The 26439-nt window shown below is 46.2% G+C and overlaps 1 protein-coding gene across 1 annotated transcript in view; it reads right to left on the reverse strand.

Annotated features, from left to right (window-relative positions):
• The window catches only part of LOC115464537 (zinc finger protein 845-like), a 924208-nt gene that overhangs the window by 890187 nt on the left and 7582 nt on the right, over nucleotides 1-26439 (reverse strand). Inside the window, exons 4-6 of the mRNA XM_030194903.1 lie at nucleotides 26254-26367; nucleotides 18834-18947; nucleotides 18613-18726 (exon numbers count right to left, since the gene is read on the reverse strand). Of these exons, the coding sequence (XP_030050763.1) occupies nucleotides 18613-18726; nucleotides 18834-18947; nucleotides 26254-26367 (342 nt within the window). The remainder of the gene's footprint in view (nucleotides 1-18612; nucleotides 18727-18833; nucleotides 18948-26253; nucleotides 26368-26439) is intronic.

The raw sequence follows: 26439 nt of genomic DNA on the forward strand, positions 1-26439 counted from the left end.
TCAAATCCTCTCGTTGCCCTGTGGTTGGGTCCGACAATGGGCGGTTCCGGGGGGCCTGCATAGGAGGCCTCAAGACAGGTGGAGACCCACTGGATACATCACTGCTTCCAGTGTCACAGGGCCTCAAAGCAGTCATCCCTACCTGGGCTCCTGATGTCGGTGCGACGCTCAATGTCGATGCCGACGCCTACGACCTCGATGCTGACATTGAGGGACCGGACCGGGCTCCAGAAATCTTGGTGTGTTGAGCCTCTAGGGAAACCTGAGTCCTCTCTTTCATACAAAGGCAGAGGACACAGTTGGCTGGGCTATGGTCAGGCCCCAGGCACTGAAGACACCAAGAACGGGTGTCCTTTCCCAAGATGGTCCGGTTGCACCGAGTAGAATGCTTGAAGCCACTGGGAGTCTTCATGGACATGGAAGGAAAAACCACAGCAGTCAAAATAAAAGACGAGATGTTGCCTGAAAAAGGGGGAAAAGGCACAAAGAAAAGCAGCCTGAACGGGCAGGCCTAAAAGTGGCCCGCTTCAAAAAATAAAGGAAAATTAGACGCGGGCCAAAAGAAAACTACAAATAAAGAGAAAAATTTATTGTTGTTTTTTTAAACAAGAGAAGAAGAAGAGTGGGGTAGCAAAAAACCGCCGAAGGCACTTGAAAAAGCACAGAACACTCTGACCAGACATGTGAGGAGCCACTACAGAAAGTAGCTGCTCCTCATGCGGAAAATATGAAACTGAGCTGGCATGTTCGAGCTGCGGGCAGGAAGGCATTCAAGCTCCAAAAAGCTCTCATTTTTTTTCTATGGCATATTGCCGAACCGGGTGACGCGGGGACAGCGTCTACCCCACTTGTGAGAATGTGAAGCCTGCTGTCCTCGGAGAATACCTGCTACAGGTTAGTATCTTCGCTTTATTTTAATGAGCAATTACTATTCAAATATGCATTCTGAGGATGAACAGCTGATGCACAGAAAGGACCACCTATCTTTACAATGAAATTTTTACGGGTGGTCAGGAGGTACCAGTAGTGCTCTTTCCTTCCCATTACCGAGCTGCCGGATGGCTGAGGAGAGTTGTGGCATCTCTAGAGCCCGACCCAGTTCTCCCTTGCTTCCCTCCCTGCTTTTACTGCTGCCAGGGGTGTGGCAGCAATTTAAAAAGTTTTAAAACAAACAAAAAAAAAAGCTACGCACTGCTATCATACACGCAACTTGTATGCATATATGAAAGACATATGTAGTGCTGAGCAGCCACACTTAACTATTGGCTGTTCTGTGCATGCTCGGGTGACCAATTGGCTTCCCCCTGCCAAGCTGCTCACTGTTTTTGCGAACAGCTCATTTGCATACTGATTCTTTTGAGCATCCCTCGCTATTTCCAACTCGGTAAATTTTTCCGAGTTGGAAATAGCAATTGGTGCTTTACCGGGACTTTGGTGGATCTGCCCCTATGACAGCTTCCGACTCCCATTAAAAAATTCCTCAGAAAAGGTAGAGGCTGCAGCTGCTTCTGTGCATCACTGAGAATAAACATTTAAATATTAATCAGTTCATTTGAATAGATTACCATACGGTTCCCGTTGTCTGCTGCCGCAAATGATGACAAGCCCACTCAGCCCCTTTGTGCATTGCACGCTACATACTGAGATCACTAAACCGGATGGAACCGGTATCTGAAGATCTGAAGGCGACGAAACAGTGTGACAAAGCAGTGGCTGTAGCCAGAAGGATGCTAGGCTGTATAGAGAGAGGTGTGACCAGCAGAAGAAAGGAGGTGTTGATGCCCCTGTACAAGTCGTTGGTGAGGCCCCACTTGGAGTATTGTGTTCAGTTTTGGAGGCCGTATCTTGCTAAGGATGTAAAAAGAATTGAGGCGGTGCAGAGAAAAGCTACAAAAATGGTATGGGATTTGCATTACATGACGTATGAGGAGAGACTTGCTGACCTGAACATGTATAAACTGGAGGAAAGGAGAAACAGGGGTGATATGATACAGTTGTTCAAATATTTGAAAGGTATTAATCCACAAACGAACCTTTTCCAGAGATGGGAAGGCGGTATGAAATGAAATTGAAGGGGGCAGACTCAGGAGTAATGTCAGGAAGTATTTATTCACGGCGAGATTGGTGGATACTTGGAATGCCCTCCCGCGGGAGGTGGTGGAGATGAAAACGGTAACGGAATTCAAAAAAGCGTGGGATAAACATGAAGGAATGGATCCTCAGAAGCTTAGCAGAGATTGGGTGGCAGCACCAGTGGTTAGGAGGCGGGGCATTATCTGCCGTCATCTACTATGTTACTATCCGGCTTATTTTTGAAAAAGAAGGATGCCCATCTTTCAACACAAAACGGAAGATGGACGTCCTTCTCATAGGGTCGTCCAAATCGGCATAATTGAAAGCCGATTTTGGACGTCCCCAACTGCTTTCCGTCGCAGGAACGGCCAAAGTTCAAGGGGGCATGTCGGAGGCGTAGCGAAGTCGGGACTTGGGCGTACCTAACACTAGGACGTCCTTGACCCATAATCGAAAGAAACAAGGATGTCCCTGACGAATACTTGGACAACTTTACCTGGTCGTGTTTTTCTTACAACCAAGGCACAAAAAGGTGCCCAAAGTGCCCAGATGACCACCGGAGAGAATCGGGGATGACCTCCCCTTACTCCCCCAGTGGTCACTAACCCCCTCCCACCCTCAAAAAACATCTTTCAAAATATTGATTGCCAGACTCAGATGTCATACTCAGGTCCATCACAGCAGTATGCAGGTCCCTGGAGCAGTTTTAGCGGGTGCAGTGCACTTCAGGCAGGCGGACCCAGGCCCATACCCCCCCTACCTGTTACGTCTGTGGAGGAAACAATGAGCCTTCCAAACCCCACCAGAAACCCACTGTACCCACATCTAGGTGTCCCCCCTTTACCCGTAAGGGCTATGGTAGTGGTGTACAGTTGTGGGTAGTGGGTTTTGGGGGGGGGGGGGGGGTTGTGGGGCTCAGCAGACAAGGTAAGGGAGCTATGTACCTGGGAGCAATTTATGAAGTCCACTGCAGTGCCCGGCTGGTGTCCTGGCATGTCAGGAGGACCAGTGCACTAGAAATGCTGGCTCCTCCCACGACCAAATGGCTTGCATTGGTTTCGATTATAGCCGAAAATCAGAAACAACCAAGTCTAGGGACGACCAAATTTAAGGATTTGGACGTCCCTGACCGTATTTTCGAAACAAAAGATGTTCGTCCATCTTGTTTCGAAAATACAGGTTTCCCCGCCCCTGGATCGGGACGTTCTGCGAGGACGTCCAAATCAAAATGAGGACGTCCCTTTCGATTATGCCCCTCTATGTTACTATGTTACAGTGAGAATCCAGACTCTTGGAGATAGATCCACTCTCCTCCTGTTTGAGTTTAGAGCTGATTCTCTTTTGCTCTCAGATTTAAGTGGCATATCTGGCACTGGAGTGCTCTCTCACCACCTGCTAACAACTGCTGTTTCTCCCTTCCCCCCACTCTGTTTAAACTTTTTGGGTGTGGCAGCTAGCTCTGCTGGAGATAAACAGACACCCTTAGAGCAAATAAATCAGTGAGAATCCAGACTCTTGGAGATAGATCCACTCTCCTCCTGTTTTAGAGCTGATTCTCTTTTGCTCTCAGATTTAAGTGGCATATCTGGCACTGGAGTGCTCTCTCACTATGTAAAAACACTCATTGCTGGCATGGTAATTTTTGGGCATCGGACCCAAGTAATGTGATCCACCTCCAACAGGTTAAGTGGGAGAGAGAATAATTTCTTACCTGATCAGAAACCAGGGCAGACATTTTCCTGCTGTTTCCCCTCTAAATTCTGCTGCTGTTGGGATGGATTCAGGCTGGAAATTACCCCCTTCCTGGAAGGATAAATCAAGCAAGCAGGTAGTTTCAGATAAATTCCCTCCTGTCGTTGAAGGAATTTACAGTCCCCCCAAAATAGAAAGTTTCTGCTTTTGTTATCAATAGAAATCAAACAAAATAAAACATGGAAAAGAAAATAAGATGATACCTTTTTTTATTGGACATAACTTAATACATTTCTTGATTAGCTTTCGAAGGTGATACCACATGTTATTCAAAGCTTATCACATGCACACAGCAGAACAGGCATCCATCACATTGCAAAAGTAAACAACAACTTCTACAGAGTACATCCAAAATGTAATTTTTATTTCCTTGTTTCCATCTTCCAAAATTCCAGACAGCAGATGTACAGATCAGCAGGACCCCAAAGTACTCCAAAACAAGTAAAGTCAGAAACAACACAGTTTATAATAAGCTAATTGTTCAACCAGCCTTAGGATTCACCTTTGGGTTTAAAATGCAAACCATGTGTATTTACATACACATGGTCTGGATAAACAAATACAAGCAATCAAAGTTTAAAGCAAATGCCCATATGGACATTAAGTGCAACTATAGGCTCAAAAAAAAATCTTTAAATCAGAATATTTACAAAAAATGCTTTCCACTCAGTTTTAATGTTTAACCCATTGGGAGTAACAAACTGTAACTTGTGTATCCATCGTTGTTCTAATTGGCTTAATTTGCGATCACGGTCACCTCCCCTAAAGGGCTGAAGAATTTGATCGATGACTAAAGATGGGTAGTCTTCAAATGTATGTTGAATTGTAAATTGTGTGCTACAAGCAGGGCCGCCTAGAGACTGAGCCGGGCCTGGGGCAAGGCCTCTGTGCCCCCCCCCCCCCCCCAATCCCTACCACTGTTGCCTCCCTCTCCTGCTCTCAGGTCACCGGCGCTGCAGTCCCCTGTCTCACCTGCCTGCCCTTGGCTCTGTTGATAGCCCCCCTCCATCTGCCACCGTGACCGGGCCCCCTGCATTCAAATCGGCAGCACCTCTGTCACCTCCGTGTGAAAGCAGCAGATCACCTCCCTTTGGGCCCTCCCTCACTGAAACAGGAAGTGACAAGGGCGGGACACAGTGAAGGAAGGCGATCTGCCGCTTTCACACGGAGGTGACTGAGGCCCTGCTGATTTATTTATTTGTAGCATTTATACCCCGCTCTTTCCCGCTCAATAGCAGGTTCAGTGCGGCTTACAATGTCTGGGTACAAAGTATCCCTGAGATAACATAGTTGTACAGAATAGGACAAGAGGAAGAGATGTGGGGGGGGGGGGGGGGGGGGGGGGGGGGGGGGAAGGATTGGGGTATGGATAATGTTGGTGGTGTGGATTAGTTTGGATAGGCCTGTTTGAAGAGGTAGGTTTTCAGCAGCTATCGGAAGGGTAGGTGTTCGTTGGTTGTTCAGATGAATCTTAGTATGGCGTTCCAGAGTTGGCTACCTATAACGGAGAAGTTGGATGCGTAGTAGGTTTAGTATTTGACACCTTTGCAATTAGGAAGGTGAAGATTAAGATATGTTTGAGAAGATTTGGACCCGTTCCTGGCTGGAAGGTCGATCAGATTGGCCATGTAACTTGGAGATGCTCCATGGAGGATTTTGTGGATCAGTGTGTGGACTTTGAAGTTTATTCGTTCTTTGATAGGGAGCCAGTGGAGTTTTTCACGGAGTGGTGTTGCGCTTTCAAATCATGATTTACCAAAAATGAGTCTGGCTGCTGTGTTTTGGGCGGTTTGGAGTTTTTTTCAGGATTTGGGTTTCGCAACCAATGAAGATGCTGTTGCAGTAGTCAGCGTGGGTGAGTACTGTGGATTGTACCAAATTGCGGAAAGTTTTTTTGGGGAGGGAATGGTTTTACTCTTTTCAGTACCCACATCATGTAATAGTGTTGTCAATAGTGTGTAGTGCTTTGCAACAGGGCGCACCAGTGTGTTTTTCAAAAGGGTGCACTACTGACATCGCCTCATAACTAAAATATAAATAAAAATTAAGAAATTAACAAAACAAAAATGGTGCCCTGCATACTGCTAATTTCTCCCCAAAATGTCCATTTCTCTGTTCACATATAAAATGCCTTAAGGGATATATTTGACACAGCGTTCCTGCTTTCTTGTCCCTTTATTCTGTATTAAAGAGAGGGATCAAGGGTACACCAACCAAAGCAAAAAAAAAAAAAAAAAAGCACACAAGAGCCTTCAAGACTGGGACAATCAAAAGTTCTTTATTCAAAGACCTGACACAGGCTGTGTTTCAGTGAAAATCCACCTGCATCAAGGGTCAAAAGAACCTCCAGAGCTCTCCAATGAATGTTGCAGACAAATTGAATGCAGGGGGCCCGGTCACGGTGGCGGACCAACCGACTGGGAGCAGGAGAGAGACCCTGGCGCCGGGCCCCCCCTTGGAGGCCCAGGGAATTTTGTTCCCCCCGGCCCCCCCCCCCCCCCCCCCCCCTCTCGGCAGCCCTGGCTACAAGTTAAAGTATACAACAGATTGTAACAGTATTTATGTAGTATACATATTGATATGTAAATGCAGAAACGTATATGTGGGAAAAAAACAACCTGGCCTTAAAACAACGCCTCAGTGAACATAAACACAATATCACACATGGCAAATTGGAAGTTCCTCCAGTAGCACACAGAAACTCATATTCCCCAACAATGAAGCTAACTGGCCACCCCCCAAAATATTCAAATTATGACAATCAACTCAGGAACAGCACACGCTCCTTCCACTACCAGATACTTTGTTTAAAGAACATGGGTTTTGGTTTGTATGTTTCTGCCACATTTCTATCACTCCACGCAATTCAAAGCAATTGCTTCAGACTCACTGAACAATGCCATCTCTGGTGTTTTTCTCTTTTACCACAATGTCCAGTTTCCTTGCATCCAACTTTGTATCAGTTGGAATGGAAAATGACCCAGGTGACCATAACCTCTTCATTCTCCAGCAATTTTATATTTATAAAGTTTCCAGTGGATGAGACATGTCACATTAATGTACCTTTCAGTGGTATAAAAACTTTCAGCCATCAGACATTTGCAGCCAGCCATGAAAAACTTTTTCCAACTCTGGTTTTGAAGAATCTACTGATGTCTGTTGTAGTAGCTTTTTCTATGCTTACTGTAAATCATTTTGTTTCTATGCTTGCTGTAATTATCAATCGCTCATCCTACAGCTAAGAAGGGGTTAATTTAAATCTTTTGTGTGATTGGTTGTATTTCTCACTATACTAATGAATGTGTCATTTGTTTTTTCATGATATGAATTATGAGAATATTTTACTGAATTAAGTTTTTATGACATTCATAACATTTATATTATTTACATCCAGTGTGGATTCTTTTATGAATTTTAAGTGTAGATTTTTGATAAAAGCTTTTATCACATTCAAACCATTTAAAAAGGTTTCTCACCAGTGTGGGTTCTTTCATGAATTCTAAGGTCTTTTTTTTTTTTTTAAAGCTTTTAACGCATTCAAAACATGTAAAATGTTTCTAGTGTGGATTGTTCATGAATTTCTGAAGTCATGTTTTCTACTGAACCTTTTATCACATTCAGAACATATAAAATATTTCTCTCCACCATGGATTCTTTCATGAATTTTTAGATTTGATTTCATATTGAACCATTTATCACAGTCAGATCATTTAAAATATTTTTCTCCAGTGTGGCTTCTTTCGTGACTTCTCAGGTGATCTTTTCGATTGAAGTATTTACCACATTCAGAACACTGAAAAGGTTTCTCTCCTGAGTGGATTCTTTCATGAATTCTGAGGTGATTTTTTCGATAGAAGCATTTATCACATTCAGAACACTGAAAAGGTTTCTCTCCAGCATGGATTCGTTCATGAATTTTCAGGTCATGTTTTTGAGCAAAGCTTTTATCACATTCAGAACACTTAAAAGGTTTTTCTCCAGTGTGGATTCTTTCATGTTTTATTAAAATTGATTTAAAATGGAAACACTTATTACATTCAGAACATTTAAAAGGTTTTACTCCAGTGTGGACTTTTTCGTGAATTCTGAGGTCAAGTTTACTACTGAACCTTTTATCACATGTAGGGCACTGAATCACTTTCTCTCCAAAATGGATTCTTTCATGAATTCTAAGCTTATCTTTTCGATTGAAGCTTTCATTACATTCAGAACATTTAAATGGTTTCTCTCCAGTGTGAATTCTTTCATGAATTCTTAGATGATCTTTTTGATTGAAGTATTTATCACATTCAGAACATTTAAATGGCTTCTCTCCAGTATGGATTCTTTCATGAGTTCTGAGGTTATTTTTTTGAAAAAAGCATTTATCACATTCAGAACATTGAAAACGTTTTTCTCCACTATGGCTTCTTTTGTGAATTCTGAGATCATGTTGTCTACTGAACCTTTTATCACATTCAGAACATTGAAAACGTTTCTCTTCAAAGTGGATTCTTTCATGAATTCTAAGCTTATCTTTTCGATTGAAGCTTTTATCACATTCACAGCATTTAAATGGTCTCTCTCCAGTATGGATTCTCTCATGAATTCTGAGGTGATCTTTTTGAGTAAAGCTTTTATCACATTCAGAACATTGAATTGATTTCTCTCCAGTGTGGATTCTTTCATGAATTCTAAGCTTATCTCTTCGATTGAAGCTTTTATCACATTCAGAACATTTAAATGGTTTTTCTCCAGTGTGGATTCTTTCATGAATTTTGAGGTTTTGTTTTTGAGTGAACATTTTATCACATTCAGAACATTTAAATGGTTTTTCTCCAGTGTGGATTCTTTCATGAATTTTGAGGTTTTGTTTTACAACGAAGCTTTTATCACATTCAGAACATTTAAAACGTTTCTGCCCAGTGTGGATTTTTTCATGTAGTCTAAGGTTCTTTTTCCGACTGAAACTTTTATCACATACAGAACATTTGACTAGCTTGTCTTCTCTGTGACTTTTATTTTGCTGTATCAGAGTTGACTTCCCAATGATGCTTTCCTCGAATACAGTGCTCTGAAGTATCTCTCCACTGATTCTCCAATTTTGCTTGAGACTTGTGCAGTGAGTTGAATTCCTTTCTTGTTCAATACGTACATTGGGTCTCTCTCCTTTCGGGGCAATTTCTTTCATGCTAGGAGGTATTACTCTACTAGTACTTTCCAGACAATCAACTGAAGGATGTGGGCTGTCTTTAAGTTTCCATTCCTCCCTCTGCTGCTCATCAAACTCTCTCATTCTCTTACTCTTGTTCCCAAACCCATCATCTATGGGATAAAAATGAGAGTATGTATATAAATTATACAGCTAGAGTAGAACATATATAGGCCAATATCCTAAACAGAAATCTTTTATAATCATTTGCTTGGCTAAGGCTCCTTATATCACATAACAGGAAAAGGTGTTTCTTGTAGACAGGTGCAAGAAGGCAATGACACATGAACAGACAAAAATAGACAATCTTGAACCTGATCTGCTGGCTCTGGAACATCTCTCATCCTCACCAGTCTTCGCAGTGGTTCCCTTAACTCTGATTCTATTTACCGACTAAAAATTCTGAACACCCTGCTGGAGACCCAAACGGAACACCTGGTAGCTTCAGAAAACTGAATTCTAATTACTAAGAAATAAAAATGTAATTGAACTTCACTAGTAACATTCACCATCTAATTAGAACCTGACCGAAACTGAACCTGAGGCCAAAACTGGCCGCTCTGTTTTGGCCAAAACAGAAGCCAAAAATGAAAATAGCCTTGCCCCTCACAACCAGAAAAAGCCCCCCTCCTAGAACTAGCTGCTCGGAGGGGGGGGGGGGGGGGGGAGCTGAGGTTTCGATGGAGTTCTGGGTTGCAGTGTGTGATTCTTTGTTCTGCTGGACAGTTCAAACTGTCTGCTTTGATGTTTTTTATTCGAAAAGCATAATAAAATATTCATTGATACAAAAAATAGTGACATATATATTAAAAGGTAAAATTATGTATCATACCTGATAATTTTCTTTCCATTAATCATAGCTGATCAATCCATAGACTGGTGGGTTGTGTCCATCTACCAGCAGGTGGAGATAGAGAGCAATCCTTTTGCCTCCCTATATGTGGTCATGTGCTGCCGGAAACTCCTCAGTATGTCGATATCCAAGCTCCATCCGCAGGACTCAGCACTTAGAGAATTACACCCACAAAGGGACACTCTGCCCAGCTCACCACCGCCAAAACGGGGGAGGGGAATTAACCCAGCTCATCCCCACACAAGTGGGGGAGGGGAATCAGTCTAGCTCATCCCCGCGGAGCGGGGGAGGGACACCACCCCGCCGATGCGGGGGGATCTGGCTTATCCTGCAACCGCAACCGCGGGAGGAGCTGACTGACCCTAACACCGCCGAAGCGGGAGGGGTACAAAGCTGCCCTACAGCCGCACGAAGCGGGAGGGAGCGCCGGCAGAATTTAGGTCTCAATCCAGCCCCGTAAAACGGAGGGGAGAGGAATGCAGCAGCTCACTGTAACACAAAATCGTCTCAACTCCTGAAGAATCCAATTGAAAAAACTTGAACACGCAGTCCCTCCTGAACAGGAACTGAAGACTAAACTTGAACCTGAAATGCAACCAGAATAAAAACAGTACAGATATCTGGGAGGGGCTATGGATTGATCAGCTATGATTAATGGAAAGAAAATTATCAGGTATGATACATAATTTTACCTTCCATATCATCATGCTGATCAATCCATAGACTGGTGGGATGTACCGAAGCAGTACTCACCCAGGGCGGGACATTGAAATCCCTGACCGCAACACTGAAGCTCCAAACCGGGCCTCCGCCCGAGCAGCCACAGTCAAGCGGTAATGCCTGGAGAAGGTATGGGCTGATGCCCAAGTTGCCGCCTTGCAAATCTCTTCCAAGGAGACAGACCCGGCCTCTGCCATCGAGGCCGCCTGAGCTCTAGTGGAGTGAGCCTTCAGCTGGATAGGCGGCACCTTCCCCGCGGCCACATAAGCCGCTGCAATGGCCTCCTTGACCCATCTTGCCACTGTAGGCTTAGCAGCCTGCAGACCCTTACGAGGACCTGCAAACAGGACAAACAGATGATCCGATTTCCGGAAATCATTGGTCACTTCCAAGTATCTGATGATGACTCGTCTCACATCCAGATATTTGAGAGCAGAGTATTCCTCTGGGTAGTCCTCCCTACGAAAGGAAGGGAGACAGAGCTGCTGATTCACATGGAAGCGAGAAACAATCTTGGGCAGGAAGGAAGGCACTGTGCGAATAGTCACTCCTGCCTCAGTGAACTGCAGAAAAGGCTCTCGACATGAGAGTGCCTGGAGCTCGGAAACTCTTCTGGCTGAAGTGATAGCCACTAAAAAGACTGCTTTCAACGTCAGGTCTTTCAGAGATGCCCTCGACAAGGGTTCAAAAGGCGGCTTCTGCAAGGCTCTTAGCACCAGGTTGAGATTCCACGCAGGCACCACTGAGTGCAGAGGAGGGCGCAGGTGATTAACTCCCTTGAGAAAACGTACCACATCTGGCTGCGAAGCCAAGGAAGCACCCTTCAGGTGGCCCCTGAAGCAAGCCAGAGCCGCTACCTGGACTTTAAGGGAACTGAGCGACAGGCCTTTCTCCAGACCTTCTTGCAGGAACGCCAGCACTGAAGAAATTGGAGCAGTGAAGGGAGAAAGTGAGCCTGCTTCACACCACGCTGCAAAGGTACGCCAAACCCTGGCGTAAGCAGTAGAAGTAGAGCGCTTCCTCGCTCTCAGCATAGTGGCGATGACCTTGTCTGAGAAGCCCTTCTTCCTCAGACGCTGCCGCTCAATAGCCAGGCCGTAAGACCAAAGGGGGAGGGATCCTCCATCACCACGGGACCCTGATGCAACAGGCCCTGCTCCACTGGCAGCCGCAGAGGGTCGTCCACTGAGAGCCTGATCAAGTCCGCATACCAGGGACGTCTGGGCCAGTCTGGACCCACCAGGATTATCCGGCCCGGATGCTTTGCCACCCGGTCTAGTACCCTGCCCAACATGGGCCAGGGCGGGAACACATAGAGAAGCTCTTGTGTCGGCCACTGTTGGAGAAGAGCATCTACTCCCAGAGATCGAGGGTCCCGTCCTCTGCTGAAAAAGCGCGGCACTTGGCAATTGGCCGATGACGCCATCAGATCTAGGCTCGGCTGGCCCCAGTGCTTCGTGATGTCCAAGAACGCCTGAGCCGATAACTGCCACTCTCCGGGATCCAAGGTATGGCGACTGAGAAAGTCCGCCTTGACATTCATGACTCCGGCAATGTGGGCAGCTGACAGCTGTTCCAGGTTTGCTTCCGCCCACTGGCATAGATTCATGGCTTCCTTGGCTAGAGGGGCGCTCTTGGTACCTCCCTGGCGGTTGACATAGGCCACAGCCGTGGCATTGTCCGACAGGACGCGTACTGGCTTCAACGCCAGTACCGGGAGGAACTCCAAAAGCGCCAACCGAATGGCTCTGAGTTCCAGGAGGCTGATAGACCACTTTGCCTCTGCAGGAGACCAGAGCCCCTGCACTGTCCTTCCCAAGCAGTGGGCTCCCCAGCCCGTCAAAGAGGCGTCCGTCGTGACGACAATCCACTCCGGGGTCACAAGAGGCATCCCTGCAGACAACTTGTCTGTCTTCAGCCACCAGCTCAGCGCCTTGCGCACTGCTGGGTCCAAGGGAAGGCACACAGCATAATCCTCCGACACTGGAGTCCAGCGCTGCAGCAGAGAGCGTTGTAGTGGTCTCATATGAGCCCTGGCCCAGGGCACTACTTCCATCGTGGCCGTCATAGAGCCCAACAGCTGCACATAGTCCCAAGCCCGAAGCGGAGAGGCTACTAGGAACTGGTCCACCTGAGCCTGAAGTTTGACAATCCGATTGTCCGGCAGGAACACTCTGCCCACTTGGGTGTCGAATCGAACTCCCAAATACTCTAGAGACTGAGTCGGGCGCAGCTGGCTTTTCTCCCAGTTGATGATCCACCCCAGGGAGCTCAAAAGAGCAATCACCCGGTCCACAGCTTTGCCTAACTCTGCATAAGAGGGGGCTCGGATCAACCAGTCGTCCAGATAAGGATGGACTTGTACTCCTTCCTTTCGCAGGAAGGCCGCGATGACCACCATTACTTTGGAGAAGGTCCGCGGAGCAGTAGCCAACCCGAACGGGAGGGCTCTGAACTGGAAGTGTCGGCCCAGGGCTGCAAAACGCAGAAAGCGTTGATGAGGAGGCCAGATGGGAATATGCAAATACGCTTCCTTGATGTCCAAGGATGCCAGGAACTCCCCTGCCTTCACTGCCGCTATAACAGAGCGGAGAGTCTCCATGCGAAAGTGCCGAACTTTCAAGGCCCGATTGACCCCTTTGAGGTCGAGGATAGGCCGTACAGAACCTCCTTTCTTTGGTACCACAAAGTAAATGGAGTAACGTCCCTTGCCAAGCTGATTTTCTGGCACCGGAACGACCGCACTCAGGCGGATCAGATTGTCCAAGGTCTGCTGCACTGCCACAGCTTTGACCGGAGACTTGCAGGGAGAGAGTACAAACCCGTCTCTTAAGGGTCGGCAGAACTCTAGCTTGTAGCCGTCTCTGATGACTTCCAGCACCCAAGCGTCTGAAGTTACCCTGGTCCACTCGCCCAGAAACGAGGACAGGCGTCCTCCAATCTGCACTGGGCCATGGACCAGGACCCCGTCATTGGGTATGAGACCCTGGGGGAGGACCGGAGGGCGCACCTCCGGGACGGCGGTCTCTGCGAAAGGAATGCTGCTTGGGGGAGAAATTCCTTTTGAAGGAAGAGGGGGCAGAGGAGCCCGGCTTGCCCGGGCGGTACCGACGGGCTTCCTGAAACCGTCCTCTGGAGATACCGGGGCGAGCACTGGCCCGAGCCCTGACCTCTGGTAACCTCTTGCCCTTAGACGTGCCGAGATCGGTCACAATCTTGTCCAGCTCGACCCCAAAGAGCAGCTTGCCTTTAAAAGGCAACTTAGCCAGGCGGGACTTAGAGGTGTGGTCAGCAGACCAATGTTTCAGCCAAAGCCACCGCCGCGCAGAGACTGTCTGAGCCATACCTTTAGCCGAGGCTCTCAAGACATCATACAGTAAGTCTGCCAAATAAGCCAAGCCCGATTCCAGGGCCGGCCAATCAGCCCTCAAGGAAGGATCCGAGGGGGAAGCCCGCTGCACAATCGTGAGGCACGCCCTGGCCACATAGGAGCCGCAAACTGAGGCCTGCAAACTTAAAGCAGCCGCCTCGAAGGACGACCTTAAGGCCGCCTCCAATCTTCTGTCTTGGGCGTCCTTTAGGGCCGTGCCACCTTCCACCGGCAACGCCGTTTTCTTAGTCACCGCAGTGATTAAAGAATCCACGTAGGCCAAAGAAAGGCCTCCCGCTCACTTTCAGGCAAAGGATAGAGGCGGGACATAGCCCTAGCCACTTTGAGGCTCGCTTCCGGGACATCCCATTGAGCCGAAATTAAGGTGTGCATGGCATCATGCACGTGGAAGGTTCTAGGCGGGCGCTTCGTCCCCAGCATAATGGCGGAGCCAACAGGGGCTGAGGGAGAGACGTCCTCTGGAGAGGAAATCTTCAAAATGCTCATGGCCTGCACTAACAGGTTGGGCAAATCCTCTGAGCGAAAGATCCGCGCTGCAGAGGGGTCATCCGCTCCATCCGAGCGGGAATCCGTCTCCTCCAAGGAATCCCCAAAGGACCGTTGGGAGAACTCAGATACGCTGCCCTCATCTACATCAGAGGAAACAGCGTCCTCTAAGGCCTGGGAATCCACCCGAGGGCGTTTACTTCCGGGGGCCGCAACCCCTTTATCGGAGAAGGGAGAAGGGGCAGCGTTTTGCATAAGGAAGGCCTGATGCAGCAGCAAAATAAACTCGGGGGAGAAACCCCCCAGACTGTGCACTTCAGCAGCCTGGGCCACAGCCCTAGACGCACCCTCAACCGGCGCTCGCAAGAGCGGGGGAGAAACATGCTGTGCATCCAAGATGGCGTCCGGCGCGACACTCCGCGAAGGAGCCGCGCGGGAAGAACGGCGCTTAACTTTAGCCGCTTTTTTGCCGTCGCCCAAATCAAGGGCGGCCATGGCATTAACGTCTCCCAGCTCAAGGGCGGCCCAAGAAGAAGCCGTCCGAGCAGCGTGGCCGGCCAAGATGGCAGAGGCGAGCAGCGGGGGATGGGCGTTTATGGCGGGAAAAACCGCCGCACCGGAGGAAGACCCGGGACACTGACCGGCGTCCGAACTGACACCCAACAAGGGCGAATCAGACTTTAAGACCCCCGCATCCCCACTAGAAGCGCACACGCGGTCCAGGGAGCGATTCTTCATGCCCTCGCCCTCCGACGCCATAGGCCACGTGGAGATCGATCGGGGAACCCCCTGTCCGCTATAAAAAGGTAAAAATTACCTGCTTCTCGCTTCGAGCTGTAACGACCTGGTGTCCCAGTGAGTAGCTGCAATAAACGTTTAAATAAACGTCGAAATAAACGCCTTTAAGGACGTCCAAAATTTTTTTTTTTTTTTTTTTTTTAACGGAGCCAGCGGGAGGGGGGAGAAAAGGAGGGACCTGGCGCCACCAGGTTTGCACTTGCTCAAGAAGAGCCCTCAACCCCAGGTACTTAACAAAACCTAAAAATTAGGCTTGGAGACCTAGCCAGAGCTGCTGCTGTGTGTGACCACCACCTGCTGAGATAGAGAACATACTGAGGAGTTTCCGGCAGCACATGACCACATATAGGGAGGCAAAAGGATTGCTCTCTATCTCCACCTGCTGGCAGATGGACACAACCCACCAGTCTATGGATTGATCAGCATGATGATATGGAAAAATAAATTTAAACTGATAAAGAACCAGAAACAGTAGGTGCTGAAAACAAAAAGGGAAGAAACAGAGAGCCATGAGGAACTGGTGGGTGAAAATAAGGGAAGAAATGAAATGCAAAAAAAATCTGTAGATCAGACAATTAAAGGAGAAAAAAAGAAATAAGGGAAATGGAACACGTTATCTGGAAAGCAAAGGTTAGAAGCAGCATCTACAACTATAACACCTAATTTTCACTGTGCCTGGTCCACATCAGTCATTTTTTATGTGAGAAAAGTTTGCATCACCTCATTACTAGCTTTAATTCATGCTACATCACATGCTTTTTTTTTTTTTTTGTTACATTTGTACCCTGTGCTTTTTCCCACTCATGGCAGGCTCAATGCAGCAGGCAATGGAGGGTTAAGTGACTTGCCCAGAGTCACAAGGAGCTGCCTGTGCTGGGAATTGAACTCAGTTCCTCAGGACCAAAGTCCACCACCCTAACCACTAGGCCACTCCTCCATGTGCTTCAAGCACTTCCTCACATGTGCTTGTGGTGGTCAGACTTCCTCTTTCCTCATATTCCTGAGGTTCAGTCCCGAATCTCAGTACCGAATCCCTCTTGCTGTTTTCATAGGCACTGACACCAGAACACAGATAAAAGTAGAGGGGTGCTGATGTACTGATCATTTTCAAAGTGAGTGTCAGGTCCTATGACTCCCTAGGGTGGGCTTCTTTGTCATAGTGAGTTTTTTATTATTTTGGAGTCTCCGGGGGTTATTGTGAAGATGAAAGCCAGAGATATGTTTCCAGGAGAAGAGAAGCTGGGAATCTGTCTACTGGATGGCTTGTTAAGGTCTGAATACTGCAAAAAGAGCCCTGAGTATCTACTGTCAATTCAAGCAGACCGACAGAATCCGGTGGTTTTAGTTCCAGCAAGAACAGAATCCACAGTCGATATCCACCGCTCAGTTTTTGCCGGAAGTGGATGGAACCGACACCATGGCCCCACTTGCTGTTGCAGCTGCACACCCAGTCCCCTGAGCCAGCTTCCCCCTCCCAACCAAAATCCCATTCCCCCCCCCCCTAGGACTACCTTCTAAAAGCACTGGTGGTTTAGAGGGGCATAATCGAAAGGGACGCCCAGTTTTGCTGAGGACGTTCTCGAAAAATGTCCCGGCAAAGAGGCGTCCATCTTTCATTTCGATAATATGGTCGGGGACGCCCAAATCTTGACATTTAGGTCGTTCTTAGAGATGGTCGTCCCTAGACTTGGTCGTTTCTGATTTTTGGCGATAATGGAAACCAAGGACGCCCATCTCAGAAACTACCAAATCCAAGCCCTTTGGTCGTGGGAGGAGCCAGCATTCGAAGTGCACTGGTCCCCCTGACATGCCAGGACACCAACCAGGCACCCTAGAGGGCACTGCAGTGGACTTCAGAAATTGCTCCCAGGTACATAGCTCCCTTACCTTTTCTGCTGAGCCCCCCAAACCCACTACCCACAACTGTACACCACTACCAAAGCCCTTACGGGTGAAGGGGGGCACCTAGATGTGGGTACAGTGGGTTTCTAGTGGGCTTTGGAAGGCTCACATTTACCACCACAAGTGTAACAGGTGTGGGGGGGGATGGGCCTGGGTCCACCGGCCTGAAGTGCACTGCAGTACCCACTAAAACTGCTCCAGGGACCTACATACTACTGTGATGGACCTGAGTATGACATCTGAGGCTGGCATACAGGCTGGCACAAAATATTTTGAAAGATTTTTTTTGAGGGTGGGAAGCTGTTAGTGACCACTGGGGGAGTAAGGGGAGGTCATCCCCGATTCTCTCCAGTGGTCATCTGGTCAGTTCAGGCACCATTTTGAGCCTTGGTCGTAAGAAAAACAGGACCAGGTAAAGTCATCCAAGTGCTCATCAGGGACGCCCTTTTTTTTTCCATTATGGTTCGAGGACGTCCATGTGTTAGGCACGCCCAAGTTCCGCCTTCGCTACGCCTCTGACATGCCCCGTAAACTTTGGTCATCCCAGTGACAGAAAGCAGTTGGGGACGCCCAAAATCAGCTTTCGATTATGCCAATTTGGGCGACCCTGTGAGAAGGATGCCCATCTTCCGATTTGTGTCGAAAGATGGGCATCATTCTCTTTCAAAAATAAGCCTGTTAGCGGCCTCTTCAGGACACAAGTATCCTGAGTTGCTCCTGCCCCCACTGGATGCACTGCCAAAATGATGCCACGACTTCCCAAAGCAGCCTCGTGGCCACCATTTTGAAATTGAGCACCTGAATTTATGTATTAATGTACAGAATACCCGCGAAAAGTGCCAGCAGGGGCCTAAGAACTATTCTGAGATGTGCCATAGCGTATAGTTTTAAGGGGATAGGGATATATACATGGGTGGGACATGGGTGCAGTTTTCTCTTACACGCAAAGCTTACAGAATACTGTAAGTTACAAGCATCCCTGCTGCATTTATGCAACCAGTTACACCAAGTTTATGGCTGGCAAAACTGCAGGTGTGTAATGTAAGGTGCTCTGATACCGGGTTATGATTCTATAACACCAATCAACAAAACTTTAATGAGCTGAACTGCATAAAAAATGATGCATTACTTACATTATGTAAAGTGATTTGCACTAACACCATGGCGAAGTCAAAGAGTACCACATTCATCAGTCATGCACCCCCTCATAACAACGGAGAAGCCTCTCCACCCTCGCTAGCCCCTTCAACAACACAGATTTCTCAACATCCTTACACCTTTAGGATGAAAGGTTTCACAAGCCTAATTCTAGTCCCCAGGACACCCACCTCCAGCAGCTGCCTCGCAGCCTACTCTGTCCGTGGGAGGAGCAGAGAGGAAGATGGCCTCATCTCACCAAAGCTGAATTCCTTTAGTAAAGATGTGCTTAAAGAGTTTTATACTTACTTGTTACAGAAGGATGAGTCTGTTCAGACATCTCTGATTCAGGATGATCCATGAAGGGGAGATCTTCCTCTTGCTTAACACTCAGTGAGAACACAGACGTTACAATTGGAAGGCCTGTGATGAGAAAACACATTTACAAAGATTCAACACATTATCTGATAATGACTCATCTCCTGTGAGCTAAAAATGCAAAGCCCTTTAAATCCAAAACATTTACTTACTGTTGGTGGAGTCATTTGGATTTTCTTTTGCCTCCCACTCAAATTGTTGAATGAAATATTTCTCATCTTCCTTTTTAATCTTGAATATAACATCAGGATTAACAATTGAATAACCTGTCAATAAGAAGTAGGAAAATTACATTTAAATTGTATTTGTAGAATCCCTCGGAGGTTCCCTCTGCTTCATGTTTTGATGGAACAGTGCGTGATGTGTGCATGGAGGTCTGTGTATTTGTGTACGTACAGATATCTCGGGTTGTATGTATTTGTCTGACAAAGCTTGGAGAGCAGAAGGCCTGCTACGTGATTAAGATTATATCATAGAGGTTTTATGATACAAATATTTCTCTTCATATCTCTATTAGGTGGAGGCATTGCAGGTAATTGCAGGTACCAATCTTCTGGTTACCATTTAGAGGGGCTGCATGTTGTACAATATATGCAGCTGATATATCATGACCTTATGCAGAAGTCTCAGAAGAAATCTGAGAGGTAAATCCTCCCTCTGGTCTTCTGTATAGGAATGGGAGAGAGACTCCAGCTGGTGTTGTGTGAAGTCTCTAAGGTCTACATCTGATCTTACAACAGAGAGCAGCATCTTTTGCAGATCCTGTAGCAGTGGAGTCTTTCACAGGCTCCTATTGAATATGGGATGGCATCAGAAGCCAGGATCTAAATTTTAGGTGCCCATGGTATCTAGTTCCTGTGATTTTTATGTGCTTGTGTGGTAGATGACAGAAAACACATATTTACCTCGTGAGAAGAGGATGTCATGAATCTCCTCGATGACCTTCTTGTACAGCTCCTTCTGCCATTCTCCAAGAAGGTCCCAGTCCGCTTCCAAGAAATAAGCAGCAACATCCTTGAATGTGACCAACGCCTAGAACAGCAAACAGGACACCCTACATCAAAGTGTCATTATTTGTTTCATTTCATTTTATTAAATATACACCTATCAACATACTTCTAGATGGTTTACAAGAAACATATGTAATAGTTCACATACAAAGAAACAATAATAGAAACAAAAAAAATCATTCAAAGTAAAATGGGTAAGTAGAAGAAAACAGTCAAGCCTTTATCTTTCTTCAAAAAAAAAAAAATCAAATAATGTTGCACGTACCACAACTTCAAGGGTTAACTGTTCCAGTTGTGTACGTCATACTGAAAACACACACTGGGGCTCATTTTCAAAACAGAAAAACATTCAAAAAGTGTCATAAAGCAGCATTTGGAGGTTTTTCTTGCCAAAATGTTCATATCAGGATTTTCAAAACTCATTATTTAAACGTTTTGGTATACAGTTTGTCGGCAGGGCATGCAACTCTCCTCTCTCCCCTGCCATCCCCACCCATCCATGCCCAGCGATTCTCCTTTGCCCCCTGTCCTCCCATCCCATCCACATCCAGTGATTCTCCTCTGTCCCCTGCCCTCCCATCCCATCCATGTCCAGCGATTCTCCTCTGCCCTCCCCTCCATGTCCAGTGACTCACCCGCCTCAGCCCCCAACTTAACTTACCCCCATTATACGCCCCAGCTCCATCTGTGCCCTCAGTTTTCCTCAGCTGCTTTCCTTCTAGCCGCCCTGCGTTTAAAAGGTTGGAGCGGTGGCAGTGAAAAAGCAGGCTCGCCTCTAGCCTTTAAGCCTTCCCTTCTCTCTCAGCGTGCACTGTGCTGCCTTCGTGGAAACCGGAAATTGCATTATAGAAAGGTGGCACAGTGCATGCTGAGAAGGGAAGGCTTAAATGTTAGAGGCGAGCCTGCTTTTTCGCTGCTGCTGCTGCCACTACAACCTTTTAAACGCAGGGCATCTGGAAGGAAAGCAGCTGAGGATCAATGGCAGGGAGCGACAGGAAGCGCCGCGGGGCCCCTGGAGGTGCAAGGCCCTGTGCGACCGCTCCTGTCGCCCCTGCCTAACACCGGCCCTGACTGGAGGCATTAGATGTTAATCAGTAGCCAAGCTATAAGGTCTATTACAAACCCTTGAGCTTCCTGAATGTCAATAATCATTTGCCACACCTTAGGAGCGTAGCCAGACAGCAAGTTTAGGATGGGCCTGAGCCCAAAGAAGGTGGGCCTGAAAACTCATCCCTTCACCGCCCCTTTCAGTGCTCGTCCCGCTCTCCCTGGCCTCCTCCAGTGTTGCCCCCGCCACCCCCCCATCACACAAAAAGAAATACCTGAGCTGATGGGGATCCACAAGCCGCGCTAGCCGAAGACCTCTTCCCAGCTGAAAGAACACTTACACCCTACGCGAGGAATAGGGCAGCAGCGGTTCAGTGACACTTGATGCCACGAGCGAGCGGCTGGAGCCTGGAGATCAGCTGAGCGGGTGCCGTCTCTGCCGTGGTGCGCTAGGCTGCTGCAGTGTGTGCACTTGGATGGGCGGGCCTGAGCCGAAATTGGATGGGCCCCACCCGTAGCTACGCCCCTGCCACACCCAGACCAAAACCTCCAAATTTTATTAATATGAAACTTGAAAATGTCTTGTCATTTTAATAATTTCTAAATACAAACAATGATATAGAAAAAAGCAAAAATGCCAAAATGTGAATTGCACCACTACTGTCATCACACTTTCGAGCCAAAAAACCCAAATAAATTTAGTGTGGAAAAAAAATATGGCACATAATTGGCAACTACTTATCTGCATTCGCAGTGCCAGCGCAGAACAATCTCTGTTGCCAGACGCTGATGTCTCCACTAGAAACAGCGTTTCGGTCAAAAGACCTGCTTCTGGGGGACATTGAATATCGCAGTCACTTATACTTGCGGCCGGGTCACCGGCTCAAACCACAGTTTCTTTGGTTCCCATTTTTTTTTAGATTATATATTGAGGGACATTAGCATATATACCCTTGAGGTTATTCCCCTTTCTTTATTGATGGAGAGATTAAGGCAGACCCCCCTCCCATCCACCCCTAAAATTGTATATCACTCTAATTTGCCCTGTAATAGCGATTCATCAAACAAACATATAGGCAACACCTGCAGGTATAAGGCCCTACTACAGTGGGTGTTAGGGACAGTAGGTTTCTGGTGGGTTTTGGAGGGGTCGGAATCCAATATAAGGGGGTAACGGTGAGATGTGTATCTGGGAGGTTTAATATGAAGTTCTCCACTGTAGTTCCTCATAGGGTGTCCCACTGCTGTCCTGGGATGTCTGTGTGGCCAGATTAAAAGATTCACCAAATGTTCTGTTATCAGCAATAATAAGGGAGACGTGTCGATTTCAAAAACATTTATTGAAGAACATTCAGGATAGAGCCAACCTGTCCTACCCCTCCTCTCCTTGACCTGACTACTTCCGTAGGAATCATTGCACCTCCACTCCTCGTGGTTTTTTGCTTCATCAGCAATAACATCCTCAAAGTCTGTCCTCAATACAGATCCATATTTCCTCAGGAGGAACACAGTTCACCTGGGACAAAAGTAGGGATCCCAGCCAGATCAAGCTTAACGGTCAAAAAACACAATGTACCTCCCTCAGAATTGAAGAACTAGGCATTAAATGAGAAATGCTATTAATGTAGGTGCTGCATATGTAAATGTCTAGAATACTAGTATTTCGACGTGTTTGTGTGCGTGTACCTGCATTACTGCTAGCAGGAAGCCTAAGCGCTATTCAGAAAATACCAAATTACATAGTGTATATTTGCAAGGGAGCATACACAGCACCAGAGCATGGGCAGGACTAAGCACGTGACTTACAGAAAACCTCATTTAAGTGTCTGCACTTATGCCAGCTCTATGGTTGGTAACACTGAGCATCTAAATGTGAGTCCTGCCGATCTCAGGTTAAGCCTGTATTCTATAATGGATCCCAGTCACTTACGTAGAATCTGTTATGGAAAAAGATCCTACTGCACGTCATTGGGGCACCTACATGGATAGAAAGCTGAAATTCAAAAAAACCAGAGTAACATTCTCAGAAATACTCCCTGTTCCACATGCAGGACCCCAGAGTTAGCCAGAGCTCCACAATGTGTGGGTGAAGCAATGGTACAGGGAAAAAGGATTTAAATTTCGTAGAAACTGGACAACGTTTCGGGGAAGGGGAAGCATGTTCCAAAAATATATGCTCCATCTGATGGTACTAATGTTTAAAAGATGATACAACAACTTTTAAATTAGAACTCGGGGCAAAGTTGACAGTTGCTCAGGAACTGATGGACTGGAGTTAGATATCTGTAAAAGATACTATTAAAACAGGGAAGTAAGGACATCCCGAGATCCAACAAAGGCAGAAGCAGACCGGATGCCTTTAAGAGAAGAGCAGATGAAGAGTGAAGACTGCTAACTATCCCTGTCAACTACTAAGCAAACTGTAAATTCAAACAAAAAAACACACACTTTGACATGTTTGTATACAAATGCTAGAAACTTGAGAAATAAGTTGGGAGAGTAAGAGTATACTGCACAAAATGAAAAGGTCTCATATAATAGGCATATCAGGGTACAAATTGTATCATGGATTAAACTGAACGAGGAAATTGAATAAAACAGAATAAAAATTCAGCAGGAAACAGATTGCGAAAAGGTCAGAAATAGTGAGAGATACAGGGAAGATTATAAAAATTGATAAAAGATGAGAGACAGTAGATGCTGAAGAAGGTTATGGGAAGAGAGAGCGACATGGGTTAATGGTGAGGAAGAATAAGAGAAAAAGAAGAAATGAAAAAAAAAGAAAGAGAACACAAATGAAAGAAGAAAAGTAAAAATAAGAAAATAGAATAAACACATTATCTACACAACAAGAGTTAGAAGTCAGAGGCTGTGATTATAACACCTCATTCTCACTATCCCTGGTCCAGAGGAAGCATCTTTTTTATAGGAAAAATTTGGATCACCTCATTACTAGTTTTACTCCAAGCTTCAAGCAGTTCCTCGCATGTGCCTCTGGTGGTCAGATTTCCTCTTTCCTTAGATCCCTGAGGCTCAGTCCTGAATCCTTCTCGCTCAAACTGGATTAAAATGTCAGCCTTGACATTGTGAGAGTCTATTATAGGAAAAATATAGTACAATTAGTTAAAAAAAAGTGATCACAGAGTCTGTAAGTGCCTAAAATTATGCTGTTTTCATAGGCACCTCCACTGGTACAGAACCAAAAAAAGAGGGGTACTGCTGTACTGATCATCAGAAATTTATTCTAGAAATAGCCTATTTTAATACTGTGGTGAGCAACTCCTTTCTCAACAGCTACAAACAGTTCTGCTGTAGATATCGGTAATCAGGAGGTAATTTTTTGTTTGTTTGTTTTTTTGGCATAGACTGTTTTCCATCTAGCTTCTGTAGATCAGAAATCAGATTCTGCTGGTCACCACCAACTGGAAAACTGCTAAATCATTATGGGGTGGTGTGGGTTTGTGTTTTGGGTCTGTGGGTGTTTTCATTTACACTGGCTTCCTGTGCATTCTTGCATTCCGTTTAAAATACTATGTCTAGCACATAAGGCATTTAATTTGGGAAGCCAACATGTCCTTCTTGGTTATCCACTATACCCCTTCATAGTTTCTTCGATCTTTGGATGCTAAGATTCATTTTATCTGGACCCAAGCAGGCCTATTATGAGATAACACATCATTCAGCTTTCTAGTTTTGCTGCCCCTAAATTATGGAATAATCTCTCAGAATATATCTGCTCCAAATCATCCCATCAAGGCTCGTTTTTTTTAAACTGATTTGAGTTGGGTGGCTTGTTCTGGTGCCTGATGTTATCCAGTGTGCAGTCCGATTGTTGCTTGGCATGAATGGTTCTTTCCTGTTAAAATGTTGGCGTTCTTTTCAACATTAATTATTCTATTTGTAAACCGCTTTGATCTGCCCGTCAGCAAAAGCAGTATAACAACAGTACATAAATAGAGGTTGGAGGAGTGGCCTAGTGGTTAGGGTGGTGGACTTTGGTCCTGAGGAACTGAGTTCAATTCCCACTTTAGGCACAGGCAGCTCCTTGTGACTCTGGGCAAGCCACTTAACCCTCCATTGCCCCATGTAAGCTGCATTGAGCCTGCCATGAGTGGGAAAGTGCAGCGTACAAATGTAACAAAAACAAACAAGCATAGATCAGTCACTTTTACGTCACTGCTCAAGAATCAGCGGTGGCTGCCAGAGACCCCTACGGTGGTTCCTCTTCTCATAGTGCCTTGTACTGCCTCTAGCTAAAACTGAAGTTGATACTGGTCAAAATTATTATAGGCATTACAGTAGTCTAGTTATGACATTGTTATGGTATGGACCACTGTGATCAGACTTGTCGATATAAGAAGCGAGATTTTATAGTTTCTGTAGGTGATAGAAGCAGTTTCTAAAGGTTGTCTGAATTTGAAATACATGTTCAAACTTTGTACAATGTTTTCATCTTGAAAGGGACCCATTATTGTAAATTTAGGAGGGGGGGGGGGGGAACTTATCCATGTGAGCTACTGTTAAGATGTATTATTTTACTGTTAACCCCAGTTATTAGTAAATAGGTCTTAATGCATAAAATGGGACCCAGTGGTAAAATAGCACAATTAAGTGATAAAACACCGGTTTTGCAATCCAGAGATGGCTGGTTCAAATCCCACTGCTGCTCCTTGTGATCTTGGGCAAGTCACTTAACCCTCCATTGCCTCAGGTACAAACTTAGATTGTGAGCGCTCCTCGGACAGAGAAATATCCAGTGTACGTGAATTAACTCACCTTCAACTACTACTGGAAAAGGTGTGAGCAAAATCCAACTAAATAAATATAAGAATATAGATTTATGCTTATGTTTATTACAACCACAGCCCTAGGATAGGAGGGAACATCAGGTACAAGATAAGAGAGGGGACTGTCGAGCAGGGACTGTTTCTTCATGTTCAGGTGTACAGCGCTGCGTACGTCTAGTAGCGCTATAGAAATGATGAGTAGTAGTAGTAGTAGTAGACTGGAGTGTTTGTTGGGTCACAGGGAACTTTACAGTTTCAAAGGGAGGGGGAAACAGAAGCCAGTGGGCAGAGAGTGGCACAACAGCTGAAGCTGGATTCCCAGAAAGCTGGGATAACCTGCACAAAGGGGCCCTAGGCACAGCCTAAACAGACCAGATATGATTGTAGTAGTACCAGTAGCAGTAGGGCAAGGACATAAGTACATAAGTACATAAGTAATGCCACACTGGGAAAAGACCAAGGGTCCATCGAGCCCAGCATCCTGTCCACGACAGCGGCCAATCCAGGCCAAGGGCACCTGGAAAGCTTCTTAAGTGCCTGTGTACAGTGCTGTGTACGTCTAGTAACCCTATAGAAATGATACCTAGTAGTAATAATGCTGCTCAATCACACACCCTGGCAGTATCTGCTTTACAGAGAGGATAATGGCTTCTTATCCCACCAGATCTCAATTCCTAAATAATCCCGGCTGACTTTAGTAAGAGGTGCAGGAGGAATATTATACTTACTCGTTACAGGAGGGTGAGTCTGTTCAGACGTCTCTGCTTTAGGAGGATCCATCAAGGGGAGATCGTCCTCTTGTTTAACACTCAGGGAGAACACAGACGTTACAATCGGAAGGCCTGTTAAGAGAAAACACATTAGAAGGATTCACCAAGGATATGATAATACTAAACTAGGAAATGGATTTTAAG

This window comes from Microcaecilia unicolor, chromosome 3, assembly GCF_901765095.1.
Source record: "Microcaecilia unicolor chromosome 3, aMicUni1.1, whole genome shotgun sequence".
Lineage (NCBI taxonomy): Eukaryota > Metazoa > Chordata > Amphibia > Gymnophiona > Siphonopidae > Microcaecilia > Microcaecilia unicolor.